This window comes from Osmerus mordax, chromosome 27, assembly GCF_038355195.1.
Source record: "Osmerus mordax isolate fOsmMor3 chromosome 27, fOsmMor3.pri, whole genome shotgun sequence".
Classification (NCBI taxonomy): domain Eukaryota; kingdom Metazoa; phylum Chordata; class Actinopteri; order Osmeriformes; family Osmeridae; genus Osmerus; species Osmerus mordax.
The window spans coordinates 1,025,321-1,050,028 of record NC_090076.1 but is presented as its reverse complement, the minus strand read 5'-3'; the positions used below and the strand labels follow the sequence as shown (position 1 = coordinate 1,050,028).

The following is a 24,708-nucleotide window of genomic DNA, read 5'->3' as shown; positions in this document are numbered from 1 at the left end:
ATGAATACAATATGAGTAGGCTAAATGCCTGAAAATATCACGAGAAGGGAAAAACTTAAAAGGATGTTTAAGTCATAGAGATTAGGTCAATTTTTAGACCGGTCTGCCAAATTTATTTGTTTTGATTCAGCTATGAGGCTGCCTCTTGCAGGGGAAATGACAAGACATCATATTTCATTCTACACATATACTTGTGTTTTGAGTTGTAACTGAGCAGCAAAATCCCCAGAAATTGTACCCTCTCTAGTTATGTATTATTATATCTGCTAGGGATGCTCCAATCTGATCGGCGCTGATCCATATCGGCCGATATTCCCATTATCGGTTTTGATCGGCGTTCTCAAAACGTCCGATCAAACATGGCCGATCAGATGACATAATATCTGCGAGAACTACTATCAGAGACGTTTCAATAAAATGTTAGATAGGCATTTCAGGCCGCCAATGGTAAGAAATGATTTGTTAACCTTTAGATGCGTGAGTTCTAAATATTTCCGACGCTTCCACCAGACGCTTTTTTCCAAACGGAAGCTAGCTAGCTTTAGTTAGCTTCCGTTACCTAGCAACCTAGCATAATACTCGTAGCAATGCTACTACCTGCTAGTGTTACTTGCTAGTGCTAGTGTTACTAGCCTCTAATTGTATATTTTGAAGCCATACTATAGCGTTTGTCGTAGTTTTGGAAATCGGAACATTTTCAGAATCGCACATGTGCGACGTTACTCTGTGAAGACCCTCATTCGAACGAAAACAGTCACAGACAGCCACTGCTTTTTGGAAGGCTCTCGCACAAGCAGCACGAGTCTTCCTCTCCGCACCTTGTACAAGTGTAGATAGCGAGCGACTTTTCAGCACAGCAGGACATATTTTAGATAAGAGGAACAGGTTGACTCCTAAAAATGCTGATATGCTTATATTTATCAAGGCAAATCTTCCAGTGATGCTGCTTAATCAGAAGTAAGGTTTGAATATTCTAGTATGCCCCCTCGCCGAGTGAGTGAATGAAGTGAGAGAGTGAGTAAAGGATGTGAGAGTGAGTGAGTGAGACACTATACAGATAGATATACATGTTTAGTTTTTTTGTTTAATAGCTGACTTCCTGTGCACCTTTTATCTTTATTGGGTGTGCTTTGCCTTCGGCAAGGGCACAACCTTTGTTCTCTCACATATATATTTATTATTGTTTATTTTCGCCCCCCTAAGGATCAGTCAATATTTGGACTACATAGACAACGCCTGTTTCAAAATGTTTGTCTTGGTCTCGATTGCGTTGCTTGTATTTTTATTTATGTTCCGTTGCACGGTTTAGGAGGTTACAACGTTTTTGTGGCAAAAAAGTGCCTTTAGTCGACGAAGGGTACTCAGTGCTATCTACGTCACCACGTCAGCACACGTTAGCAACGACGCATGGATTGATGTGCTGTTGCACAGCGAGTATCGTATCGTGCCGTGTGTACTACTACCAAAGAACTTATATTGACTCTTTGCTACTACTAGCAGCATCATACATGTACATTTAAGCAAATCAAGACTTGCATATACAGTAAGTAATGTCACATTAAAGAATGTATGTTAAGTTTAAACTTAAGCTTGTGTGGTGCGACGCTGGCTTCAGTGCCACAGCCTTAACTTTATGTCAAAACAAACATTCAGTTTGCAGATGGTACTGTTTGAATCGCTATTCCATTTGAAATACTGCCGGTGACAACGTTGTTACGTTAGCAACGACGCATGGATACAATATGCATAGATGTGCTGTTGCACAGCGAGTATCGTATCGTGCCGTGGTGTACTAGCAGCATCATACATGTACATTTAAGCAAATCAAGACTTGCATGTACAGTAAGTAATGTCACATTAAAGAATTTATTTAAACTCAAGCTTGTGTGGTGCGTCGCTGGCTTCAGTGCCACAGCCTAAACTTTATGTCAAAAGAAACATTCTCATTTCCGGCGCTTAAAAACAATCCCCTCACTCAGTGAAGTTTGGCTAGCCACCGCAACTAGCTTGCTCGTAGCAAACTTCTTTAGAATTATCCATTTCTCCCTAAATAGATGTAAAGCTTATTTACGTTTTTGGGGGCATATTTTCAGTTAGCAGATGGTACTGTTTGAATCGCGATTCCATCTGAAATACTGCCGGTGACAACGTTGTTACAGTAGCTTGTTTCAAAGGGGGTTCTTGAGTAGGGTAAATGCTTGAAAATATCACTAGATGGGGAAAAAACTTAACGGGACGGACCCATCTGTAACCGACGCAAGCGAGCACACCCTACAATTTCCACAGAAATTGTACCCTCTCTAGTTCTGTCTGTTATCTCCTCCTAAATGCAGACAAATTGACTTGAAACTGACTGACTTGAAACATATTGGATATTTGGCTATAGCCTGTTTATGTTGCAGTTAAGTTTGTATTATTTTTCCACAGGAAAGCTACTGTATTCAAGTTCTCTTGAGAGCCTCTAGAGAGTGGAATGTTGCACATGTGATTCTATTGTTGTGATTTTTATTTAAAGATTTTTTATTTATTATTTTAATATTTTTATTATTTACACATTTTATAGTAAGCGAGAGAGCTTCTACACTGGAATGTTGCACGTTCCCTGCAATAGAACGGATGGTTGTCAATTCATGATACTCTCGTCTCGTGATTTAAATACTTAAAATACAATACCAATGTTGTTAAAAATAATTAATTTCATAAATAATGCTACACAATAAATAGAATGCTTCAATCGACACCGTGATCGGTGATCGGTATTATCGGATCGGCAGATACTGATTTCAAAAAACCTGATCGGAGCATCTCTAATATCTGCAAAAGATGGCTACTATGACAAAACATGTATTTGGTTAAATAAAACGATTCCATTACATTTTTATCTCCAACAATTGTTCTGTGCTTTTGGTTTAGAGTAGCTCAATTAAACAATTTCAATCAAGACAGAATATAAAAATTGTGTTATAAAACCTTTAACCACTAGTGTTAAAAAAAAAAAAAAAAATCTGTGTGCAAGGTTGTGTTAATTGACAAATTGTATATAATGAAACAAAGTTGTGTAGGTGTTCAGGTATCTGAAACACAGTGACACACTAATTTGATCTTGCTAAATGTGTTTTTGTTTTGTTTTTACATTTTACAGAATGCAGAAATGTCAGAGGGACTTGCACTCCAGTTTGAGCTCAGTGCAGAAAGCAAAACATGGCAAAAATTGATCCTCTTCAGTGAACTGGTCTTTCATCCTGTCCTTACAAGGTATAAGATCCTCAATAAGTATTGTAATGAATCCCTGTATGATTTAATTGAATCTTTCCATAACTTTAGATGTGGTGCCAGTACGAGTTGTCAGTAAATAAATTGATTGGCCGATATTCCTTCTTTGCCAGTGCAACAAAGGCCACTGTGGGATCTCCCTTAACCAAGATTTCTGCCAGCGAACATGACTCTGGAGTGGTGGATGAGGATTTGTCTCCCAGACCATCCCCAAACCCACACCCTCTCACTCAGCAGGTCAGTTATTTTTGTCTGTTCTTCCCTATAGTTTAATTATTTTTTTTACCATGTTTAGTTCTTTCATGTGTACCTCCAATATCCTCCCCTGGATGACATCACTGTAAAACTATGTTCATCCATAGTTTGAACAGAAGAGTTACAGTTTGAACAGAAGAGGTAATAGTTATCTGTAGGGGTGGACGGTATCAATGGTATAGAAATATACAGGTATAAATTCGGCCTAATGCTGTGTTCACACCACAATTTCACACACATTTTTTGCGCGGCGAGATTACATTGAAAGTAAATGCAAACACGCAAATTAGTAACGGGCAATGCAAATTCACGTCTTTTGCTTGATGCTGTGTCGCAATAGTTTATCAATGTTGAGACGTCACTTACGTTTTAGAAGGAATGGAGGGCAAGAGTATTGTAGCTGTCTGTGGGCATCCTCTACTATACGACACTACTTTGTAGTAGTTAATACTACCGTCATTTCGGACTACTACAGTCTAGCCCATCAATCATTCAGCAAAATGTAATTTATGATGAAGGATGTTACACAAGTTGCGGGTTAGACTGCAGTTGGTCTATAAATGCGTAGCCCAACATTATCAACCTTCTATATTTTCGGTTGACAATGATCACTTCGCTGTCTCCAGTCAAAAGTAGTGTAGCGACCCGGCAAAGGGAGTTCTAGGTTAGCGGGTCAGCCTGTAAGTAGCATATATTTACACACAGGGACATCATAAACATTCAAGGGTCTGATAGATCCAGTTGTCCTGGCAAAACAGTTATTGTTATTTATTGACAGGGCACGGTCCAAGTAGGCTATTGAAAAAATGTAGTAAAAGTGTAGCCTATTAGTTTGGAACTTCTAAGCTAGAAGCTATGATCTCCGCTTGCTCTCCCGTTTATCCTGCTCTCATATGTTTGCTCCCTGACCAATAAATTTGACTGTGGCTTGTGTGTTTACATCAACATGTGCAAAAACGGCAATGCTAGTCTGTAATTAGCCTACTGCTCATCGCTGGAGGAGCTTATGACTGTCGTGTTTCGCTAGCGGGTTCGCTAACAGAGTAATCGCATCAAAATTTATTTTCATCTAACCAAACATGGCAAGTGTGAACACACCCTTAGATGTAGACTATTTTATTTACCACTGGAATTCGCAACAGTTCTGTGTAGGCTACATTTCCCCAAGTGCAAACGCTAAGGAGGCGCTCTGTGAACTATAGGGCCATCAGCGAATTTCTCGAACTTGCACTGTGAAAAGGTGTAGGTCTTGTTTAGTTCTATGTAGTCATGTATTTCTGTGTTTCATGCAGCACCATGATTCTGGAGGAAGGCTGTTTTGTTTGAAACATTCATGTAACCAATATGAAAACGGACAATCTGTGTGTAAGGCTAATTAGTGGATAAAAAAGAAAAAAAAGAAGATAAAACACATCTAGGAAAAGTCAAGAAAATTTGGTCCTGGAATTTGATTGTGCGAAGATTAGGGATGGGGATCGTTAATTTTTGGGCGGAACATGGCCCATTCGGACTCAATGTCCCCGGCCCCCCTGAGACATGATCGAAGCTCTCCCGGAGGTGGGAGTTGAAGCTCCTTCTGACAGGGGATTCTGCCAGCCGTTCCCAGCAGACCCTCACATTACGTTTGGGCCTGCCAGGCCTGACCGGCGTCCTCCCCCATCATCGTAGCCAAATCACCACCAGGTGGTGATCAGTTGACAGCTCCGCCCCTCTCCTCACCCGAGTGTCCAAGACATTCGGCCTCAGGTCCGACGACACGACTACAAAGTCGATCATCGAACTGAGACCTCGGGTGTCCTGCTGCCAAGTGCACATATGGACACCCTTATGCTTGAACATGGTGTTCGTTATGGACAAGCCGTGTCTAGCACAGAAGTCCAACAACAAAACACCGCTCGGGTTCAGATCGGTGGGCCGTTCCTCCCAATCACGCCCCTCCAGGTCTCACTGTAGTTGCCCACATGAGCATTGAAGTCCCCCAGGAGGACGAGGGCATCTCCGGGAGGAGCGCTTTCCAGCACCCACCCCAGAGACTCCAAAAAGGGTGGGTACTCGAGCTGCCGTTTGGTGCGTAAGCACAAACAGTGAGGACCCGTCCCCCCACCCGAAGGCGGAGGGAGGCTACCCTCTCGTCCACCGGGGTGAACCCCAACGTACAGGCACCGAACCGAGGGGAAACAAGTATTCCCACCCCAGCTCGACGCCTCTCACCAAGGGCAACTCCAGAGTGGAAGAGAGTCCAGCCTCTCTCAAGGAGACTGGTTCTGGAGCCGATGCTATGCGTCGAGTTGAGGCCGACTATATCTAGCGGAACCTCTCTACCTCGCGCACCAGCTCAGGCTCCTTTCCCGCCAGCGAGGTAACGTTCCACGTCCCTAGAGCTAGCTTCTGCAGCCGAGGATCGGACCGCCAAGGCCCCCGCCTTCGGCCGCCGCCCGTCTCACACTGCACCCGACCCCCATGACCCCTCCTGTAGGTGGTGAGCCCACTGGAAGGGGATCCCACGTTGCTTCTTCGGGCTGAGCCTGGCCGAGCCCCATGGGAAAAGGCCCGGCCACCAGGCGCTCGCCATCGGGCCCCACCCCCGGGCCTGGCTCCAGGGGGGGACCCCGGTGAACCGCGTCCGGGCAAGGGAAACTGGGAACCATTGTTGTGTTTCTTCATGGTAGGTTTTTTGAGCCACGCTTTGTCTGGTATTTCACCTGGAACCTGTTTGCCCTGGGTGACCCTACCAGGGGCATAAAGCCCCCGACAACATAGCTTCCAGGATCATTAGGACACGCAAACCCCTCCACCGCGATAAGGTGGTGACTCAGGGAGTGGTCTGTATTTAATTGTTATATTGTAATTTACTGTAATTATCATGTTTTGCTTATTCCATGTGTAACTCTGTGTTGTATGTGTCGAATTGCTATGCTGTATCTTGGCCAGGTTGCAGTTGCAAATGAGAACTTGTTCTCAACTGGCTAAATAAAGGTGAAATAAAATAAAAATAAATGATTGAGGCTTATTATTGTCAACGATGGAAACTTGCTACAAAGTGGTGCGCTGACTGCGCTCACCATGCTTTGGGTGGAGGAGGAGGATTGTCCTGCAACGGCAGCTAGAGTTGGCACCGTTGCTTCTCGAAGACAGTCGAATATACTGCATTTTAGCTGATACACAACGTCGCTTCGTCCTTATATTTGGCTTTATTCAAATGTAGCCAAGCCTTTGACCGCTTAGTACGTTCAGCCATCGTAGCTAGCAACAAAATTAGAAATGAAGCGAACCCGCAGTTGTCATTGTAGATTGTAAATTGTAAATTATTATTTTAGTTTAAAGGTGGTTGGCAGGCCATTCAATTGAATTTAGTTATGTTATTAGACAATCGATGTATGTTTGTGCACCAGTGATTTGATTTAAATGACATGACTTATCTCTCGAGACATAAGTTACATTATATTACCTAGTCTCGATAGCGGTATCGATAAGCTCGGACCTTATTGATATTCGGGTTTTGAGAAATTTGGAACTGGGTCCTTACAGAACCGGGTATCGATCCCCATCTCTAGCGAAGATGCAATTTATTTTTTTCTCCACTGATAGATTATCATTCTAAATGAATGCACTGACTAAAGAAGTAAATTGTTCAAACTCAAACGTATTTTAATTTAATTTTTTACTGGGGCACAACAGATTTGTACTGGTGTTTGTGCCCCAGTTAAAAGGGTCTAGCAACACCCCTGGCCAACAGAATCAAGTTTTCAGCCATGTAGTAATTTGTTATTATTATTGTTTTCTTGTGATCACATAAACATACTGTTGAAAGCTACATCCTAACTAAAATTTATAAAAATTCAACTCATGCGACACACCAGCCGTGCCCTATCCAAATGCAGCCGAGTGCGGTATATTAGCTGCAGTGGTGCGGATTGAATTCTATTCAAACAAATCAACTAGATCAGGGGTCCCCAAACTTTGTGAGGGCCATATCATTTTTCATTTCTTTAATGTGGGGCCGGGTCGGTCTGTAACAGAAAATTCCATGGGCCGGAGTGACTACCAGTATTATTGTGGAGATTTTATTATGATTTTAAATATATTTATCATGCTAGATTAGTTAATTATTTTGTTATGCACCGTACATCCGTACATATCAAAGGATATATAGCCTATTAAAAGAGCATTATTACTATCGTAATGACTGTCACACTGTGCCGAGGAACCTAGCTCTGTCTCGACAGGAAAAGCACACTCACATAGGACTTCACAGATGCCCACAGATCAGCACCTATGGCCAAGCTGAAGCCTCAAGCCACAGTGAGCGGACCCACGCCTCAGTCAGGACCGCAGATGAATCCCCTGCTCTAGTCTTTACTGGGCGACACGGCAGGCTTCCCTTCATCTGTATAATACGAGAATCACAGCGGCTTTTAGGTTACACAGTAATAAGACAACACAGTAATAAGTCATATTCATTGCTATTGAAATCAAAACATTTACTTATGCATATTAATCAGTGTGAACTGTGGGCCTTCTTCTGGCTAGTGAGAAGTCCAATGTCAGGTTCCATTCCTGTCACAGGCAGTCTCAAAGACTGATGCAAATGTTCATAAGTGAGTCTTGATCTCATTGGATTTCTCATCAGTTTCATTGCGTGAAAAGGTTTGCTGACAGATATACGTGCTGCCAAAAAGTGTGAACATCTTCATTGTACGCTTTTTTATGTTTGGGTATGTCTCGTTAGGGAGGGCAGGATAGAATTCAATGAGACTGTTGGGCTTAAATGCGTCTTTCAGAACATCACAGTTCTGTAACTCAGCCAACTCAAACTGATAAGAAGGCATGGCTTTGGCCATGTCGGCAGCAAAGGGGTTCTAAAAAAAGGCAGATTTCTTTAGCGTGGACACGTAGCTCACGGAATCGCACATCAAACTCCGCCTTCAGCATTTCCAACTTCCACGGATTTTTCCGCTGGAAATGATAATTTTTCAGCTGAAAAACCAGCAGCCTGTTGGTTTCTCAGCTGAGAGGCTTTGGCTAACGGAGATGGGTGAAGTCCTGCTTTTGCACTTGTCCCACAAGCAGTGCTAGTTTCACCTCAAATGCTTTTATGTGGGAATACATGTCACATATTAGTTTCCCCTTGCCTTGGAGCTACAAGTTGAGGCCGTTCAACATTTCTGTCACATCTCTTAAAAAGGCGAGGTCCCATTTCCATTCTGTGACAATCAGTTCTGGGACAGTGTTGCCCTTTGTCAGAAGAAAGGCGTTGATTTCGGGTAGCAGCTCGTAAAATCACCTCAACTGCCCCGGCCTAACCATCGGACTTCAGTGTGTGTGTGTGTCTCTCCGTGAGCAGACTCTAGCTTGGAGAGAAAGGCTTAGAACTGCCTGTGTTTAAGTCTGTTTGCTCTGATGAAGTTTATACATGACACCACCACCTTCATAACCGATTCCCACTTCAGAACTTTGCAGCACAGTGCTTGCTGGTGATTCAGGTAGTGGACTTTTAACAGGGGGGGTGAGACCTCTTTCCTCCATTTCTCTATTTATGCGTCCTATTAGCCCCATCGATGCGCCAACCATACTAAGAGCCCCGTCGGTCGTGATGCTGGCCAGCTTAGACCAGTCTAGATCCAACCCTCCCATTGTTTGGCACACTTTACCAAAAATATCCTCCCCTGTCGTAGTGCCTTTGAAACTTTGATAGGGCTGCTAGCTCCTCGGACACTTCAAATTTTGAGCTAACTCTGCAAAGAAAAGTGAGCAGCTGTGTTGTGTCCTGCACGTCATTGCTCTCATCAAAAATCTGAATTCTTTCACTTTCTCCTTCAGCTGGGCATATACTTTATACCCCATTTCTTCAATTCATCTGGTGATTGTACTTGCGGACAGACTCACCACATTTAAGGCGTGTTTCTTATCGGGGCACATTGCAGCAACAGCATTTATACATTTCTCGATGAACTCACCATCACTGAATGGCCTACTGCTCAGTGCAATCAGTTTAGCCTGAAAGCTAGCTCGAACGGATGACTGGTTCAACTGGGTTTGGCGTCCAAACGTATTCTGCTGAGCTAATGTCAGGAATATTAATCTATCAAGCATTGCACAGTCAGTCGGTGAACAAGTTTAAGAAAGCTTTATTGCTTGCGGCCGGCCCACAAGGAGACAAAAACCTCACACGCCATTGTGCTACAAATTTGTCTGCTAGCATGTTGTGCTAGCTAGCTATTTAAACAGACCCGCTCTTGACAGTCATTGGTTAAAACAAAGGCATGCAAATGTCCCATGGCTCTTCTTCATTGGCTCCCTTGAATAGACCTGGCACGCGTGTGTGCGTGCATGTTTACGTGTGTGCGTTTTTACGACATCAACCCAGATTGAAACACAACAACAAGATCTCCGGTCCTGGGGTCACATAGGTGTCAAGCAAATGGTCAACAGACCATGCGTCTCCACCTATAGTCTTTGTCACAGAGTATCTCCTTAAAACAACCAAAACCCCCCTCTTCTTAGTCCTCAGCCCCAAGATAAGGGTCTTGTATGTTTACCCAGAATTCAGATTTGGGGTTAGGCCTCTCTTTGAACCCAAGGAATACTGAACTCAGAATCATTCTTATACAGGATATCAGTTACATCTTCAATTTCTCCAACAGCTAATCATCCACTTTTTAGCTTTGACACTTTGTCTGCTCTCATTTGGCCTTGTAAACTTGCATACTTGTCTCTGTGGTGGGTTCATAGTGTCAGCGCAGATTGTATTCTTTGAACACACACGGTTTCTTGACAGATGAGACAAACAGACATTTCTTTGCATTGAACAAAAAATGTATCACTTGTTTTGGTTAAAGACCCTGCATTCTGAATCTACTTTTCAATTTCCCAACCATTTGGCAATCTTGTTGTCTCTGAATGTTCTTGCTGGCTCGGGTGCACCTGCTCGATCACGATGGAACGTTATGTTGAATGTACCATTCTGTTGGTGGGTGAATCTAACAAATAAATACTTTACGGTAATAATTATAGGTAATAACTAAGGGACATTTTAGTTTGAAAGCCAACCTTCATTATCAAATACAGATATATGATTAAAGCATATAGGCCTATTTAAAATTAAATTTGCAAAAGTGTCTCTGGCATTGTTCAGAGGGCCGCTCTAAATGTGTGGGCGGGCCATAGTTTGGGGACCCCTGAACTAGATTAAGAAAAATGAATATATTGTGATGTATACCGTTACATCCATGCTTCAAAATTATACCGTGACCCAGTCAAAAGTATAAAGACACAGGGACATAAGAAACATTCAATGGTATAATTTAAAAACCGTTATCCTGGCAAAACATGTAATGTTCTTCATTTATTGTCAGGACACAGTCCAAGTATTGCAAATGTGATAAGCAAGTGTAACTAGTTTGGAAATTCTCAAATTCCTTCTGAAATGTCTCCTTTTATTTATAACTAACATTGGTTCCCAACAGATCCCAAATAAGCTGATTAGCCTATAATAGCTGTAATGTTCCTTATGTAGGCTGTGTTTGCCTGTGTAGAAAGTATGATACCCCCCCCCCCCCTCCTAATCACCAACTAGTGAATCGGCAGATTTGGTCTCGAGTCAAGTACCCTTAAACATAATGTATAAGTAGTTTTGTCAACTTTCAAGCATATTTTCGGCGTGTTTGGCTTACATATCTGTCATATGTTTGTTCCTTTTACATCCATGAACTAAATCGGCTAATCTCGGGCATTGCATTGTTTTCAGGATTCATTTTTCTGTTTGAACTGGTACACCGTGAATACATCTTTCAGGCTTTTTGGAAGGTGCGATATCCCATCCTGCCTTCTAAAAATCGATATCATAGTGAATCAATGGATTTTGTTCCCTTCAACATACACTCAAGTCAAGTTACCGTCAACATTCCAAGCATTCCATTTTGATGCTTACACAGCTCTTTCACCACCACAAGAATAGGACCACATTTCCTTTAGCTTATTTTTTTATGTTCATGCACAAGATGCTTATTTGCTCATTTATTTACTTTTTCTAGTAGCAAAAAGTATAACACATTTCTCATTTCAATTCCAGCAGCTAGCTCCACTCACAAACTCAAAGGCATAGTCAGTATTTCACAGTATCTCGGGAGCGGAAAATACAAATTTCAACTACAATAATGTTGTAAACATGCTCAAGTGGATAGATGTGTGTAGATATTGAATTTAAAAGTGGAGCAGAGACAATCTCTTGTACCTGTGTTTGCAGCACACTTATCCACATCACACCATTATCATGGAGAATTTTGAACTTCAGAACTTGTATGTCTATCTGAAATGACTTTCTGAACTGATTCTTACTGTACAACATTCTTGGGTTTGGAGAATTCATTCTGAATAGTGAACAGAACAAGTTAATGGCTCTAACACAACCCTTTTTAAAATGCACATGAATAATAATAGCTTTTTTGTCTTGTGTTTGTCTTTTTCAGACTAACCGTGTCCACCCCTCAGTGCCTGAACTTTCGCTGGTAATGGAGGGTAGTTTTATGGTGGGCTCTCACATTACTGGCCAATCCCACAATGCTCCAACCCCGGATGTACAACAGACCGGCAGCAATTCTGCCTACTATGCCCACTCAGAACCTAGACACCCAGATCAGGTTGCCCCACTCACTGAATCTTCACCCATCAGAAGACCCTTAATGGTAGTTGCCCACCAAGATCATCAACAATCTCTTTCTTTCAGCAAAAAGTCTAAATCTCTTTTTAGGAAGCTGGCCAAAGATGGATGTACACAATGTTTATCATCCTTATCCTCCTCTGTGGCGCTCAACCACAAGCACTTTCAAAGCACCCCCAACTCCAACCTGAATGTGCCTTGCTCTTGCATTTACACCCAACTCGATGACCGAACCCCAATACACCACCCAAACGTCCGACAGGGGTCCAGCCCTACTTCACAGCCACAAGTCAACTGCCTCTCCCCCTTCTGCCTTACGCACCCCAATCAAAACACAGAGTGTCTTACCATAGGCCCACAAACACACACCTTTTCAGCACACACAGAGTGCACTCCTATAAATAAAAATGGTAGAGGTTGCTTTGAGCTACCGCCTCCATTTGACTACCTGAAACAGTGCCAAGATTCCTCCCCTGTTGCCACCACATTGGTGGACCAACAATATGTTGTTGGACCAACTGGAATCTTACCCACTGATGCCTACCAGATCCTTCAAGACCAGGATCGGCAGCTTAAGTTTTTGCAAGCTCAAGTAAGACACTAAGTTCTGTTTTCATCATTACAGACTATTATATTTTTATATTGTATAATACCCTGCATTGTTTAACCATGTAATGTTAGCACGAATACCATTTTTGAAAAGCATGTGAAATATATTTGTTTCAGTGAATAGTTCTAAATCGAGAAGGCAGAATGGCAAAAATTCCAAGCCAAATGCTTCATTTTAGGGATGCAAAATATGTATCAAACTTAAATCATTATTGGCATATAATTAAATATTGATATTTTTTTGTACTCCAATAATTTAATTACAGCTGAGCCAATTATAATAATAAATATAGCTGCAAGCAGCGATGCGGGTTCCTCTGCAAAATGGCAAAATATTATAAAAATTTACAATGTAGAAGGTTGGACAACAAGAGAGCAAAACAACTTCATGTTTGGCCAACAACAATAGGCTGAATGGGGATTTGAACTCTAGAGCATAAGGTTACAAGTCAGTCTCTCTATCCTCTCTGCTACACACCAACTGTTGAGATTGTATGAGTAGAAAGGGCAGAATTTTATCTTTGGTCAGCTTTGGGACAAAGGTTAAGAAACGGTTGACATTTCAATGTCAAATTGCATGAAATTGCACATGGTACGACTTCCGAATGATGTCATCTCGAAGCCAATAAGGTTTGAAAAACAGAAAAATCAGTCAAAATGATATTTGATTTATTGACACAAACATATTGAGGCAATGTAGACATTTACATAAATACACCCCTTTCAGCCATTTTGTATTGCATTTCTTATTCCATTTCACCCTATATAAAGACACATCTGCCCACACACAACTTCCATCCATGCTGTTTCCCTCTCCCAGCGCAGGTCATGCCAAGGCAGAAATGCTGCGGCGGCCGCATGAGGTTTAGAGATAGTCCTCCCACAATTGACACATTTTAACCACTGTACTCTTTTCAAACTTTCCCCAAGATGGCTTAATAACCACAGATATTGTAACTCTTCTTGAGTTGATCTCTTTAAGTCAATGCACAATTAACAATAGTCATGTGGGCAACTGGGCTAGGGCAGAGCTCATGTTCAGCTCCTTGCGAGAATAGCCTATGGCAGTTCAGAAGCCGACTCTCTGGTCCCATTAAAATACACAACTTGCACAACCTGTGTGACTAACAAGATTATATTAACTGATAAACAATAACATTACAAACATCTAACTAAACAAAAGCAACAACTGAAATCCCTCGCACGGCTGTTGTAACCGCACTATTTTGTGAGAAAAAAAATCACACGACTGTGTGATTTGAGTATTATCTTTGGTCAGCTTTAGGACAAAGGTTGAGAAACGGTTGACATTTCAAGGTGAAATTGCACATGGTATTTCAGAATGATGTCATCCTGTTTAACTAAACAGATAATCAAAATGATGACAGGCCAAAAGACTGTGGCTGGATTTGAACCTGTGACCTTGCAGTGCACTGTCTTAGCCTACTGAGCTATTCTCAGTGTTGAGAACCATTGTGGTCAGTTACTGTGTAGAAAAGTAAGCTATTTGTCCTGTGGCGAGCATTATAAGATGTGGCTGAAGTTTAAACAGCTGTAATTCTGATCTTTTGAGATATCAAGTAAGTAAGTAAGACTTTATTTATATAGCACATTTCATACAAGAATTGTAGCTCAAGGTGCTTTACATAAAATCAATAAAAACAATAATACAAGTGAAAAACAATTCAAACAAAAATAAAAATCCCAATAAGATCTCTGTTCAAGAGAGAAAACAACTTTAAAAGTAGGAAAACCCTTTTGAGATAAAATTACTTAAATGCTTCGGTAAAAAGGTAGGTTTTAAGCTGTCTTTTAAAAATGACTAGAGTGTTTGCTTCCCTAATATTTATGGGTAATTTGTTCCATAGTTTTGGGGCGTAATTGACAAAGGCCGAATTACCAATCTTCTTATGACTGCTTCTGGTGACCTCTAATAGGCCTGCATTTGATGATTGCAGTGTTCTAGCTGGTGTGTAGTTTATAAAGGAGTTAGCAATGTAGCTAGGTCCTTGTAGAGCTTTGTATGTGAGGAAAAGGACCTTAAAGTCAATTCTGAAGGTAACAGGGAGCCAGTCTAAAGTAGCTAGGACAGGACTAATGTGTTCTCTCCTTTTAGTTTTGGTTAATAATCTAGCTGCAGAATTTTGAATGAGCTGTAGTCTTTCAGTGGTTTTCTTGGGAAGACCAGTGAAAAGTGCGTTACAGTAGTCCAGCCGGCTGGATATAAAAGCATGAATTAACTTCTCTGCATCATTTTGGTTTATGAATGGTCGTACCTTTGCTATATTCCTCAGGTGAAAGAAAGCTGTTTTGGTCACTTTATTAATGTGAGAGTTGAAATTCAAATCTGAGTCCAGGATTACACCGAGACTCGTCACCTCTGGTTTAAGACAGGGGGTTAAGCCTCCAAGATTCTTAATAAGCATCTCTCTTTTGGATTTGGGGCCACATAGTAGGACTTCGGTTTTGTCTTCATTTAATTTAAGAAAGTTATCATTCATCCGTTTGTTTATTGCCAACAGGCAGTTGGTTATGGAATTGATGGCCGTTGCATCGTTGGGTTCAGTGGATATATATAGTTGTGTGTCATCCGCATAGCTATGGAAATCTATGTTATGTTCTCTGATTATGTCGCCGAGTGGTAACATATAAAGAGAAAAAAGTAATGGACCTAAGCAGCTTCCTTGAGCAACCCTGTAGCAGTTCTCATGTTTCTTGGACCTATGGTCACCTAAACTAACATAAAACTTCCTTCCTGTGATATATGATTTCAGCCAGTTCAATACACTATCCGTGAACCCAATAAGCTTTTCCAGTCTATTGATTAGGATGTCGTGATCAATTGTATCAAATGCTGCACTGAGATCTAACAGGATAAGGATAGAGACTTTATTTGCATCAGAGTTTAGTCTGAGGTCGCTAATTATTTTGGTGAGAGCAGTTTCAGTACTGTGATATTTCCTGAAACCTGACTGCGAGACTTCCAGGATGTTATTTTCTTCAAGAAAAGAATTTAATTGGAATAAAACTCTTTTCCAGTACTTTACTAATAAATGGAAGGTTTGATATTGGTCTGTAATTTGCAAGTTGACTGTTATCCAATTTGGGTTTCTTTAATAGGGGCTTTACAACAGCTGTTTTGAAGGCATCTGGGAAGACGCCAGTTCTAAGGGATGTGTTTATAATCTCTAGCACTGGACCTGAGACACTATCAAACACTCGCTTAAAGAATGTTGTGGGTATAGGATCAATATCTGAGGTTGTGGAGTTAAATTCGCTGACAATTTTGGAAAGTTCACTAAGTGTGATACAGGTAAATGTGCTCATGGTTATGTTGCAGAATCTACTGATGTCAGTTTCGACCCCACTATTAATAATACTCGCTCTGATCAGAGTTATTTTGTTCTTGAAGAACAAAGCAAGCTCTTCACATTTAACTGCTGAGGATGGAGGTGGGGCAGGGACAGTGTTTAGCAGCTGGTCAATGGTGGAGAAAAGAACTCTGGAATTTCTGGCATTTTCTGTAATAATGTTGGAGAAATATTCTCTCCTTGCTAGACGGATGGTTTTGTTATAGGTGGTTAGTGTATCTTTGTAGATATTGTAGTGGATAGTGATCTTTGTTTTCCTCCATTTTCTCTCTGCTGCATGGCATTTTCTTTTCATTTCACTAACATTTTTATTTCTCAGCCATGGGGAGGTTCTGCTTGTGCACTTCTTTTTGGTTTTCAGTGGTGCAACAGAGTCTAACACAGATAATAGTGCATCATTGAGGTTCTCTACCATTTCATTCAGAGAGCAATCATGGTTAGTCGGCTCATATAGAGCAAATTGTTCAGAAAATGTCATCATAGCTGTATCGTCTAAATATCTTCTATGGACTAAGAATTCTTTATTGGTTTTTGTTAGGATAATTTCCACATTAAAAAGTTTATAATGATGGTCTGAGAGGGGTCGATCAGTTATTGAAATATTATTGATATTTAGTCCAGTTGTTATCACTAGATCTAGTGTGTTTCCGTGCCGGTGTGTTGGGTCTGTTATGTGTTGAGTTAGATTGAAACTGTCAAGGAGATTTAAGAGCTCAATAGTTCTTGGGTCTGCTTTTTTATTTACTTGGATATTTAAGTCTCCGTTTAAAACTACTTTGTCATATCTAGTGACACATAGTGATAATAGTTCAGAGAATTCTTGTATGAATATTGGCGAGTATATATAATATAGGCGACTTTAACAAAGGCAATCTCACTCAAGAACTCCCAAAATATAGACAATTCATCAAATGCCCTACCAGAGAAGGAAACACCTTGGATCACTGCTACTCTACAATCAGCAAAGCATACCATGCGGTCCCCCGAGTAGAACTGGGTCACTCTGACCACGCCATGGTCCACCTGATTCCTGCATACAGGCAGAAGCTAAAGCGCTGTAAGCCTGCTGTGAGGACATCAAAACAGTGGACCAGTGAAGCTATGGAGGATTTGCGGGCGTGCTTGGACTGCACTGACTGGGACATGTTCACGACTGCTACCAATAGTCTGGATGAGCTCACAGAGGCTGTGACATCATACATCAGCTTCTGTGAGGACTGCTGTATACCAACACGTACCAGGGTAAGCTACAACAACGACAAACCCTGGTTTACAGCTAAACTCAGAAGGTTGAGGTCAGAGAAAGAGGCCGCGTTTAGGAGTGGGGACAAAGACAGTTTCAAGGAGTCGAAGAACAGGTTTAGCAAGGCGGTGAGGGAGGCTAAACGACTGTACTCGGAGAGACTAAAACACCAATTCTCTGCAAACGACTCTGCTTCTGTCTGGAGAGGGCTCAGGCAGATTACCAACTACAAGCCCAGAGCCCCCCACTCCACTAACGACTCCCGCCTGGCCACCTGAATGAGTTCTACTGCAGATTTGAAAGACAATTGGACAGTCCTGAACTACCCCTTCCCACCCAGGAGGCCTCCCACCTCCCCCCCTCTACAGTGACGACTCTCCATTCAGGAGGGTGAAGTTAACAGACTTTTCCAGAGGCAGAATCCCCGCAAAGCAGCTGGGCCGGACTCTGTCTCTCCAGCCACCCTCAAGCACTGCGCTGACCAGCTGTCTCCGGTGTTTACCTACATCTTTGACACCTCCCTTGACACATGCCATGTGCCAGCCTGTCTCAAGTCCTCCACCATCATCCCTGTGCCCAAAAAGCCAAGGCCAACAGGACATAATGACTACAGACCCGTCGCCCTGACCTCTGTGGTAATGAAGTCTTTCGAGCGCCTGGTGCTGGCACACCTTAAATCCATCACTGACCCTCTACTGGACCCCCTGCAGTTTGCCTACAGAGCCAACAGGTCCGTGGACGATGCAGTTAACATGGCCCTCCACTTCACCCTACAGCACCTGGACTCCCCAGCATCCTATGCCAGGATCCTGTTTGTGGACTTCAGCTCTGCCTTCAATACCATCATCCCCGCCCTGCTTCAGGACAAGCTCTCCCAGCTGAACGTGCCTGATTCCACCTGCAGGTGGATCACAGACTTCCTGTCTGACAGGAAGCAGTGCGTTAAGCTGGGAACACAAGTCTCTGACTCCTGGTCCATCAGCACCGGATCACCTCAGGGCTGCGTCCTTTCTCCTCTGCTCTTCTCCCTGTACACCAACAGTTGCACCTCCAGTCATCCGTCCGTCAAACTCCTGAAGTTTGCGGACGACACCACCCTTATTGGGCTCATCTCTGGTGGAGACGAGTCTGATTATAGGTGGGAAGCGGCCAACCTGGTGACCTGGTGCAGCCAGAACAACTTAGAGCTCAATGCTCTTAAGACAGTGGAGATGGTTGTGGACTTCAGGAGGAACACAGCCCCACTCACCCCCATCACCCTGTGTGACTCCCCAGTCAACACTGTGGAGTCCTTCCGCTTCCTGGGCACTATCCTCTCCCAGGACCTCAAGTGGGAACTGAACATCAGCTCCCTCATCAAGAAAGCACAACAGAGGATGTACTTCCTTCGGCAGCTGAAGAAGTTCAACCTGCTAAAGACAATGATGGTGCACTTCTACTCAGCCATCTTTGAGTCCATCCTCACCTCCTCCATCACCGTCTGGTACACTGCTGCCACTGCCAAGGACGAGCAGACTGCAGCGTATCATCCGCACTGCTGAGAAGGTGATTGGCTGCAATCTGCCTACCCTCGAGGACCTGGACACTCCCTGTTTCAGTCACTCTCCTCCGGCAAAAGGCTGCGGTCCATCAGGACCAATACCTCACGCCACAAAAACAGTTTCTTCCCTTCCGCTGTTGGCCTCTTCAACAAGGCCAAGGGACCACACTGACTCTAATGACTTCTTGCTTAAAACACACTGCTTTTTGCACTGCATTACAATAATGGTATCTTGTACATTTGTATTTTTTGTAATATTTGTATTTTTATATTGTAATTTACGGCAACTTATATTTTATTTTATTGTATATTTAATTATATTCTAATCCCACTTAGTACTGCTAGTTTATGTACCCTTAGTATAGATAGTCCACATATTTAAATTTTAGGTGTATGTTTATTGTATGCACCTTCCTGCCAAAGTAAATTCCTTGTCTGTGCAAACTTTCATGGCGAATAAATCCCATTCTGATTCTGAGTGCTTGGGTGGCCGATATATAATAACAAAAAGTATTGATTCGGTTTTGAGCTCTATAGCAAGATATTCATATGATGTGAATTCACCTAGCTCAGTGATTTTGAACAACAGTTTAGAGGAGAAAATAGCTGCGACTCCTCCACCTTTTTTTGATGTCCTTGAAACTTGGTGAAAGCTGTAATCAGGCGGACACGCTTCTATCAAAGTTGCTGTTGCCGTGTCATTGTTTAGCCAGGTTTCTGTTAGACAGATGCAGTCTAAGTTGTTTTCTTTGACCAGATCATTAACTAGGAATGTTTTGTTATTTAGTGATCTAACATTTAGAAGGGCCAGTTTCATCTGTGGGGTATTAACAGATAAAACAGGGGTAGATAAATCTGTTGGAAGAATATGGATAGTTATGTGACTTCTAACACTAGTTTCAGGTTTGTAACCATGCATTTTACCATGCCATTTTCTGTTTGTGATGATGACCGGTATGTCCAATGAAATAGCATGGTGGCTGTCCTAGCGTAGCTTTTCTTTGGGAAAGTCTCTGTCACTGAGCTGTTCCATCACAAGGGAATTCATCCGGGGGGTGCAGATCTGTGCAGGGCCCATGTCCTTGCAGGAGGCTGTTTGAATGTTCTGTTCTGTTCAATGGGAGGTTGTTTGGGATGCGTCAGTCAGCTTAGACACAACAGGGATAGGGAGAGAAGCTTGATTTGTGGTCAGGAGCACGTGATTGATGTTTGCTGTTAGTAGTCGAGATCCTCTACGGTTTGGGTGGAGTCCGTCAGCTTGAAAACGGTCTGCACAGTTCCAGAACACATTGAATTTATCGAAAAATCTCAGTTTGTGTGTCACAGACAGACAGATGCCAACCATGTGTTGAAAGATAGTAGTCGACTGAAGGCTTCTTTTCCTCTGCGAAAGCATGCAATCGGTCCACTGATGAATACATCTTGATATCTGTTAAGTGTGTTCAGTAGCTGGGTGAAATGTTTTTTAAGTATCTCAGTGCCAGTTTTCTTGTGTAGGATATCAAACGAGCCAGTGTGGATGATAATCTTAGGGTTGTTTGGTTTATTGTTGAGGATTGTTTGTACCTCTGAGGACAGTTCCTCGACAGATGTGTTGCTAAGACAAATATTTTCTGTCTTTGCCAGTTTAACATGTGCTGTCATGGCTTCTCCAATCAAGATAGTGGCCATATGTAACGTTACATAACGTTTACCTTATCAGTAGCTGCGGGGCCAGTTCTTATCTTATTTGGGTTAGCAATGATAGGACCTTGTGCTATACAAAGGTTAGACACTGCGTTAGTGCTAGCAGTAGATTCTATAGTGCTAGCAGTGTTAGCTCCTCTAAGTGTTGATGGGCTGTGGGTAGTCTTAGCATACCTTGGATCTTGATAATCCTGTGATATTGTTGTCTGATTAGGCTTGATAGGGGGTCGAACAGTGCCCCGAATGGTCCGAGAGGGGCTTGGAGTGAAATGGGGGACTCCCGGTCGCAGCAGACGATGATGTGTTGGATTTGCATGTGTGTAGTAGCTACCATCATGGTGTGTCGGCGATCTGGGCCCTTCATGTTTGTTAGCTGCGTGGCTAGCACTCCTGTGCCTCTTCGCCTTGGATTCCACACACAAGGGAGAGAAAGTTCCCAGTGGTTCGAAACTGTTTCTGAGTGTGACAGGAGGAGAGGTGATGCAGGAAGAGTTTCTGCCTCGCTTTTTTTGCTGTTTATCCTTGGTGACAGTCCCATCTCTGATGAAGGTAGAAGCGGCGCTAGGCCTCTTTGGTTTAGCGCCGAGAGCAGGCCATGACTCATCCGGTCCAACGGCCGGTGGAGAGAAAGCTGGTTCCAAGGGTGGCTCATTGGCAGGTAGCTTAGCCTCCGGGCTAGGTAGCATGGAATCTATGACGTCTTCGGTCTCTGATATCTAAGAGGGTTCTGACTCTTAGCTCCAGTTCGACTATCCTCTGAGTAAGTTGTTTGCAGTCATTACAAGCCATAGTTCTACAGGGAACAAGCTTTAGTTTGCTTGCCTGTGGTCAGTCTTGGAGGGCAGCCCAAAATACTTCTGTTCTCCTTGGGCTTCAGTCCTCTCAGGTTGTTCCTTTTTGTAGTATTTGATTTTGAGTAATATCTTGAAAAACTATCCAAATGATTGAAACTTCAGAGCATTTCTCCTTGAATAACTAGACAATACGATAGAAGCCAAGCAGGGAAGCCAGCAGGGAAGGTCAGGGGGAGGAGAGGGAAAGAAAATGCGACTGCCTTCGTTGAGAGCGTACTATTAAGGCAGGGGCGGGCAGGCAGGGCAGGCCAGCTGGATGAAGCTGTCTTGGGGGCAGGGCTGAAGAGAAGCTGTCCAGCTAGAGAGAGGTAGTCCAGCAAGGGGTCTGTGTTGCTCTCAGCATCCTCTGTTGCACTCTTGAGCAGGCCTCTGCATGACCTGTAAAAGTGAAGAAAGGGTCCATGTCAGTGGTGAAAAATGAAGCTTTTTCCATCTACACTTGATACAGACTTCAGTTATGACTGTGAAATGCAGTGGCACTACTTGAACTTGAATCCAAATGTGTTGGAGACCCATGCAAAGTCACTCAAAACACTGGTTCGATTCCAGGCTCTAGCAAGAGTATTTAGCTCGACCTTTGCCTGTAAACAGTGATTCTGACTGTCAGAGACCTTGTAAATAGCTTGACCTAGTGAAATTGGCAAAACTAGCCTAGCTAACGTAGGTCGTTTTCTCAGGGCATATGACGAATGAAACAGGCTCGCCTTGAAACATCCGAGATACTGGCTATCTTTAGCAGGCACTTGTCTACAAAAAACAGTCCTCCCTGACGTTATTGGAGTAGAATTGAGTGAAATACAAAATTGTTTACACACTGCCAGTGGGCGAGCCGAGTCTGACTCTGAGGCTAACATCAAAACAATGTACAGTATCCCCGGGACGCAGTCTCACTCCACTTGCACGTTTTGCACAAATCACAAAAAAAAGCATCTGGCTAAAAGCACAATTCGCACATCTCTTGAAGGCTGCCCTGCTCGTCTTTTTTTGGTGTAGACCGAACTGTAAAATGGAGAATTTATGAACATGACACGACCAAAGCATGGCTGCCGCCTAAGCCTATGCGGTCTCCCTTGCGTCCGAACTCACTCCAATTACAAAGACTTTCACGACCCAAATCACAATTCTGAGCCTACAGGTCTGTGGGGAATCGCTTGTTCTCTTAAAAGCTGCCCTCCTCTACCTTTTTGATGAAGAATTCGCAGAGATGCTAAATGATTCACTAATTATAAACACAGAGGGGAAAACCTAGCTACTTTTCGAGTTTGGTTTTCCCTCACTTCAAACTCACGATCTAAAGGTCTCAAAGTGCTCAAACCTTCACCATAATTCAAGAGTAGTATACTTTCACAAACCCAATCATTGATTGTAGATTAAAATGTGTAAAAATAGGACTTACCGAACGTGGCTGCCTCCAACACGGCTATCAGGCAATTCCAGTTGAAAACAACAATGGCCGCTGAAAAATTATTTATATTCGTAACGGCGAGCTGCGATTGGAAGCAAAATTAAACGGGCAAAAAACCGAGGGTGGAGGCTTGGTCAGCACACAATTTCCAGAAAGTATGTGTGTGCGTCTTGCGCCAAGCTTGCGCGTGTGTCAAGTAGGGTGACCACCTGTCCCGCTTTGCGCTGTATCGCACAGAATTTTCAATATGCGACGTGCGGGGCTAGGGGTGATAATGCTGTGCGACATAATGCTGTGCGACACAACGCAAAGCGCGACAGGTGGTCACCCTAGTGTCAAGGGGCAGGATGAGTCTGAGAATTTGGAGCACGCGCGCTATGGAGCAATTAAATTGAATTCAATCATATATTGACATATCAAGGTGAAATTGCGTATGGTACTTCAGAATGATGTCATCTTGAAGGCACAAAGGTTTGAAAAACCATCAGTCAAAATTATATTTGATTTATTAACACAAAGATATTGTGGCAATGTGGACATTTACATAAATACTCTTCTTTCAGCCATTTTGTATTGCATTCCTTATTCAATTTGACCCTGAAGAAAGACATGTGTTCTACAAATCAGTAACAATTTTCAAGCCGATTGGATCTATGGTTCATGAGGAGAAGGGTTTTGAAGGCTGTACCAAATTTGGACAGTACAGCAAAATCTATCATGGCGGACATTATGGCAGGGCTCTACAGTGCGAGTATTTCACTCGCATTTGCGCCTAAAAATAGGTATGTGCGAACTTGAAAAATAATTTACGAGCACAGTGCGCGAGTGATGGGCTGTTGTCAATACACGGAACAACAGCGCGATGAAGTGAAGTATTCAAGTATACTATTGATTTCACATAGAAAGCAAGTGACAGTCGCGACTGCACGATGTGAACATAGCATGATGACGCGCGAGCGACGATTCAATGGGCCAGAGCCGAGACACTGATCTCGCCGACATGTGATCACTTGCTAGCTCTAATTAGATGTACTAACTATGCTAATAAGAGAAGACTAACTTTGTATTCCAACAAACAGCAATAACTAGAACTAATTTGACAGACTATAAACCAACGACCTTCTGGTTATGATACTCGTGCTCTCTAGTTAGCTACAGTAAAAGTGTTGCTTACGTTAGATACTAGACCTACAGTATAGCTCTAACTGCATTTATAATCTAACAAGCTATATCTTACAATAAACTTTAAGTAAAGCTGGCTATATAAAATGTGGGTGACCAGACGTCCTCTTTTCGAGACCTAAACAATGCGTCCAGCAAGGATTCCAAAATTGTCCGGGATTTTGCCTCGTCGGATATTTGTGTTTCTCTGGGTCTTTCACAAACTATTACGCCCTTACAAGTTTTGAAAATATTATAAATAATGCAGTAATTTGATCAATTTACCAGCTAACTTGCTTTGGAACACTGAACATGAATGGAGTTGAACTTTGGAAAATACGTTTGGGACTATATGTCGCAAATGACACGCTTTTACTGCCGCAATCTTCTATTACAATGGATGTCTATGGAAGTGTCGCAACTCTCTTTTAATATGGCTCTGGGTCTACCTAGCTTTGACTACCAAGCCTTTTAATCCGTGGCGTGCTTACATTGTCTATAATGTCCCAGTGTTTTAAGAAAATGTTAAAAACTTCATTTCTGGACAAATCTCTGAATTATCTTTTAACACTTTTAACACAACTAATCAAATACGACAAACAAACCCATACCGTGTGCGCCCTTCAACCAGAAAGTTATGGGTAGCTAAATC

General features: G+C 42.6%; 1 protein-coding gene across 3 annotated transcripts in view; it reads left to right on the top strand.

Moving 5' to 3' along the window:
- The window catches only part of stil (STIL centriolar assembly protein), a 76,106-nt gene that overhangs the window by 18,422 nt on the left and 32,976 nt on the right, over positions 1 to 24,708 (top strand). For all 3 annotated transcript variants that reach the window (XM_067230668.1, XM_067230667.1, XM_067230669.1), the window contains 3 exons: positions 3,143 to 3,255; positions 3,387 to 3,510; positions 11,997 to 12,779. In XM_067230668.1, coding sequence (XP_067086769.1) covers positions 3,143 to 3,255; positions 3,387 to 3,510; positions 11,997 to 12,779 — 1,020 coding nt within the window. The remainder of the gene's footprint in view (positions 1 to 3,142; positions 3,256 to 3,386; positions 3,511 to 11,996; positions 12,780 to 24,708) is intronic.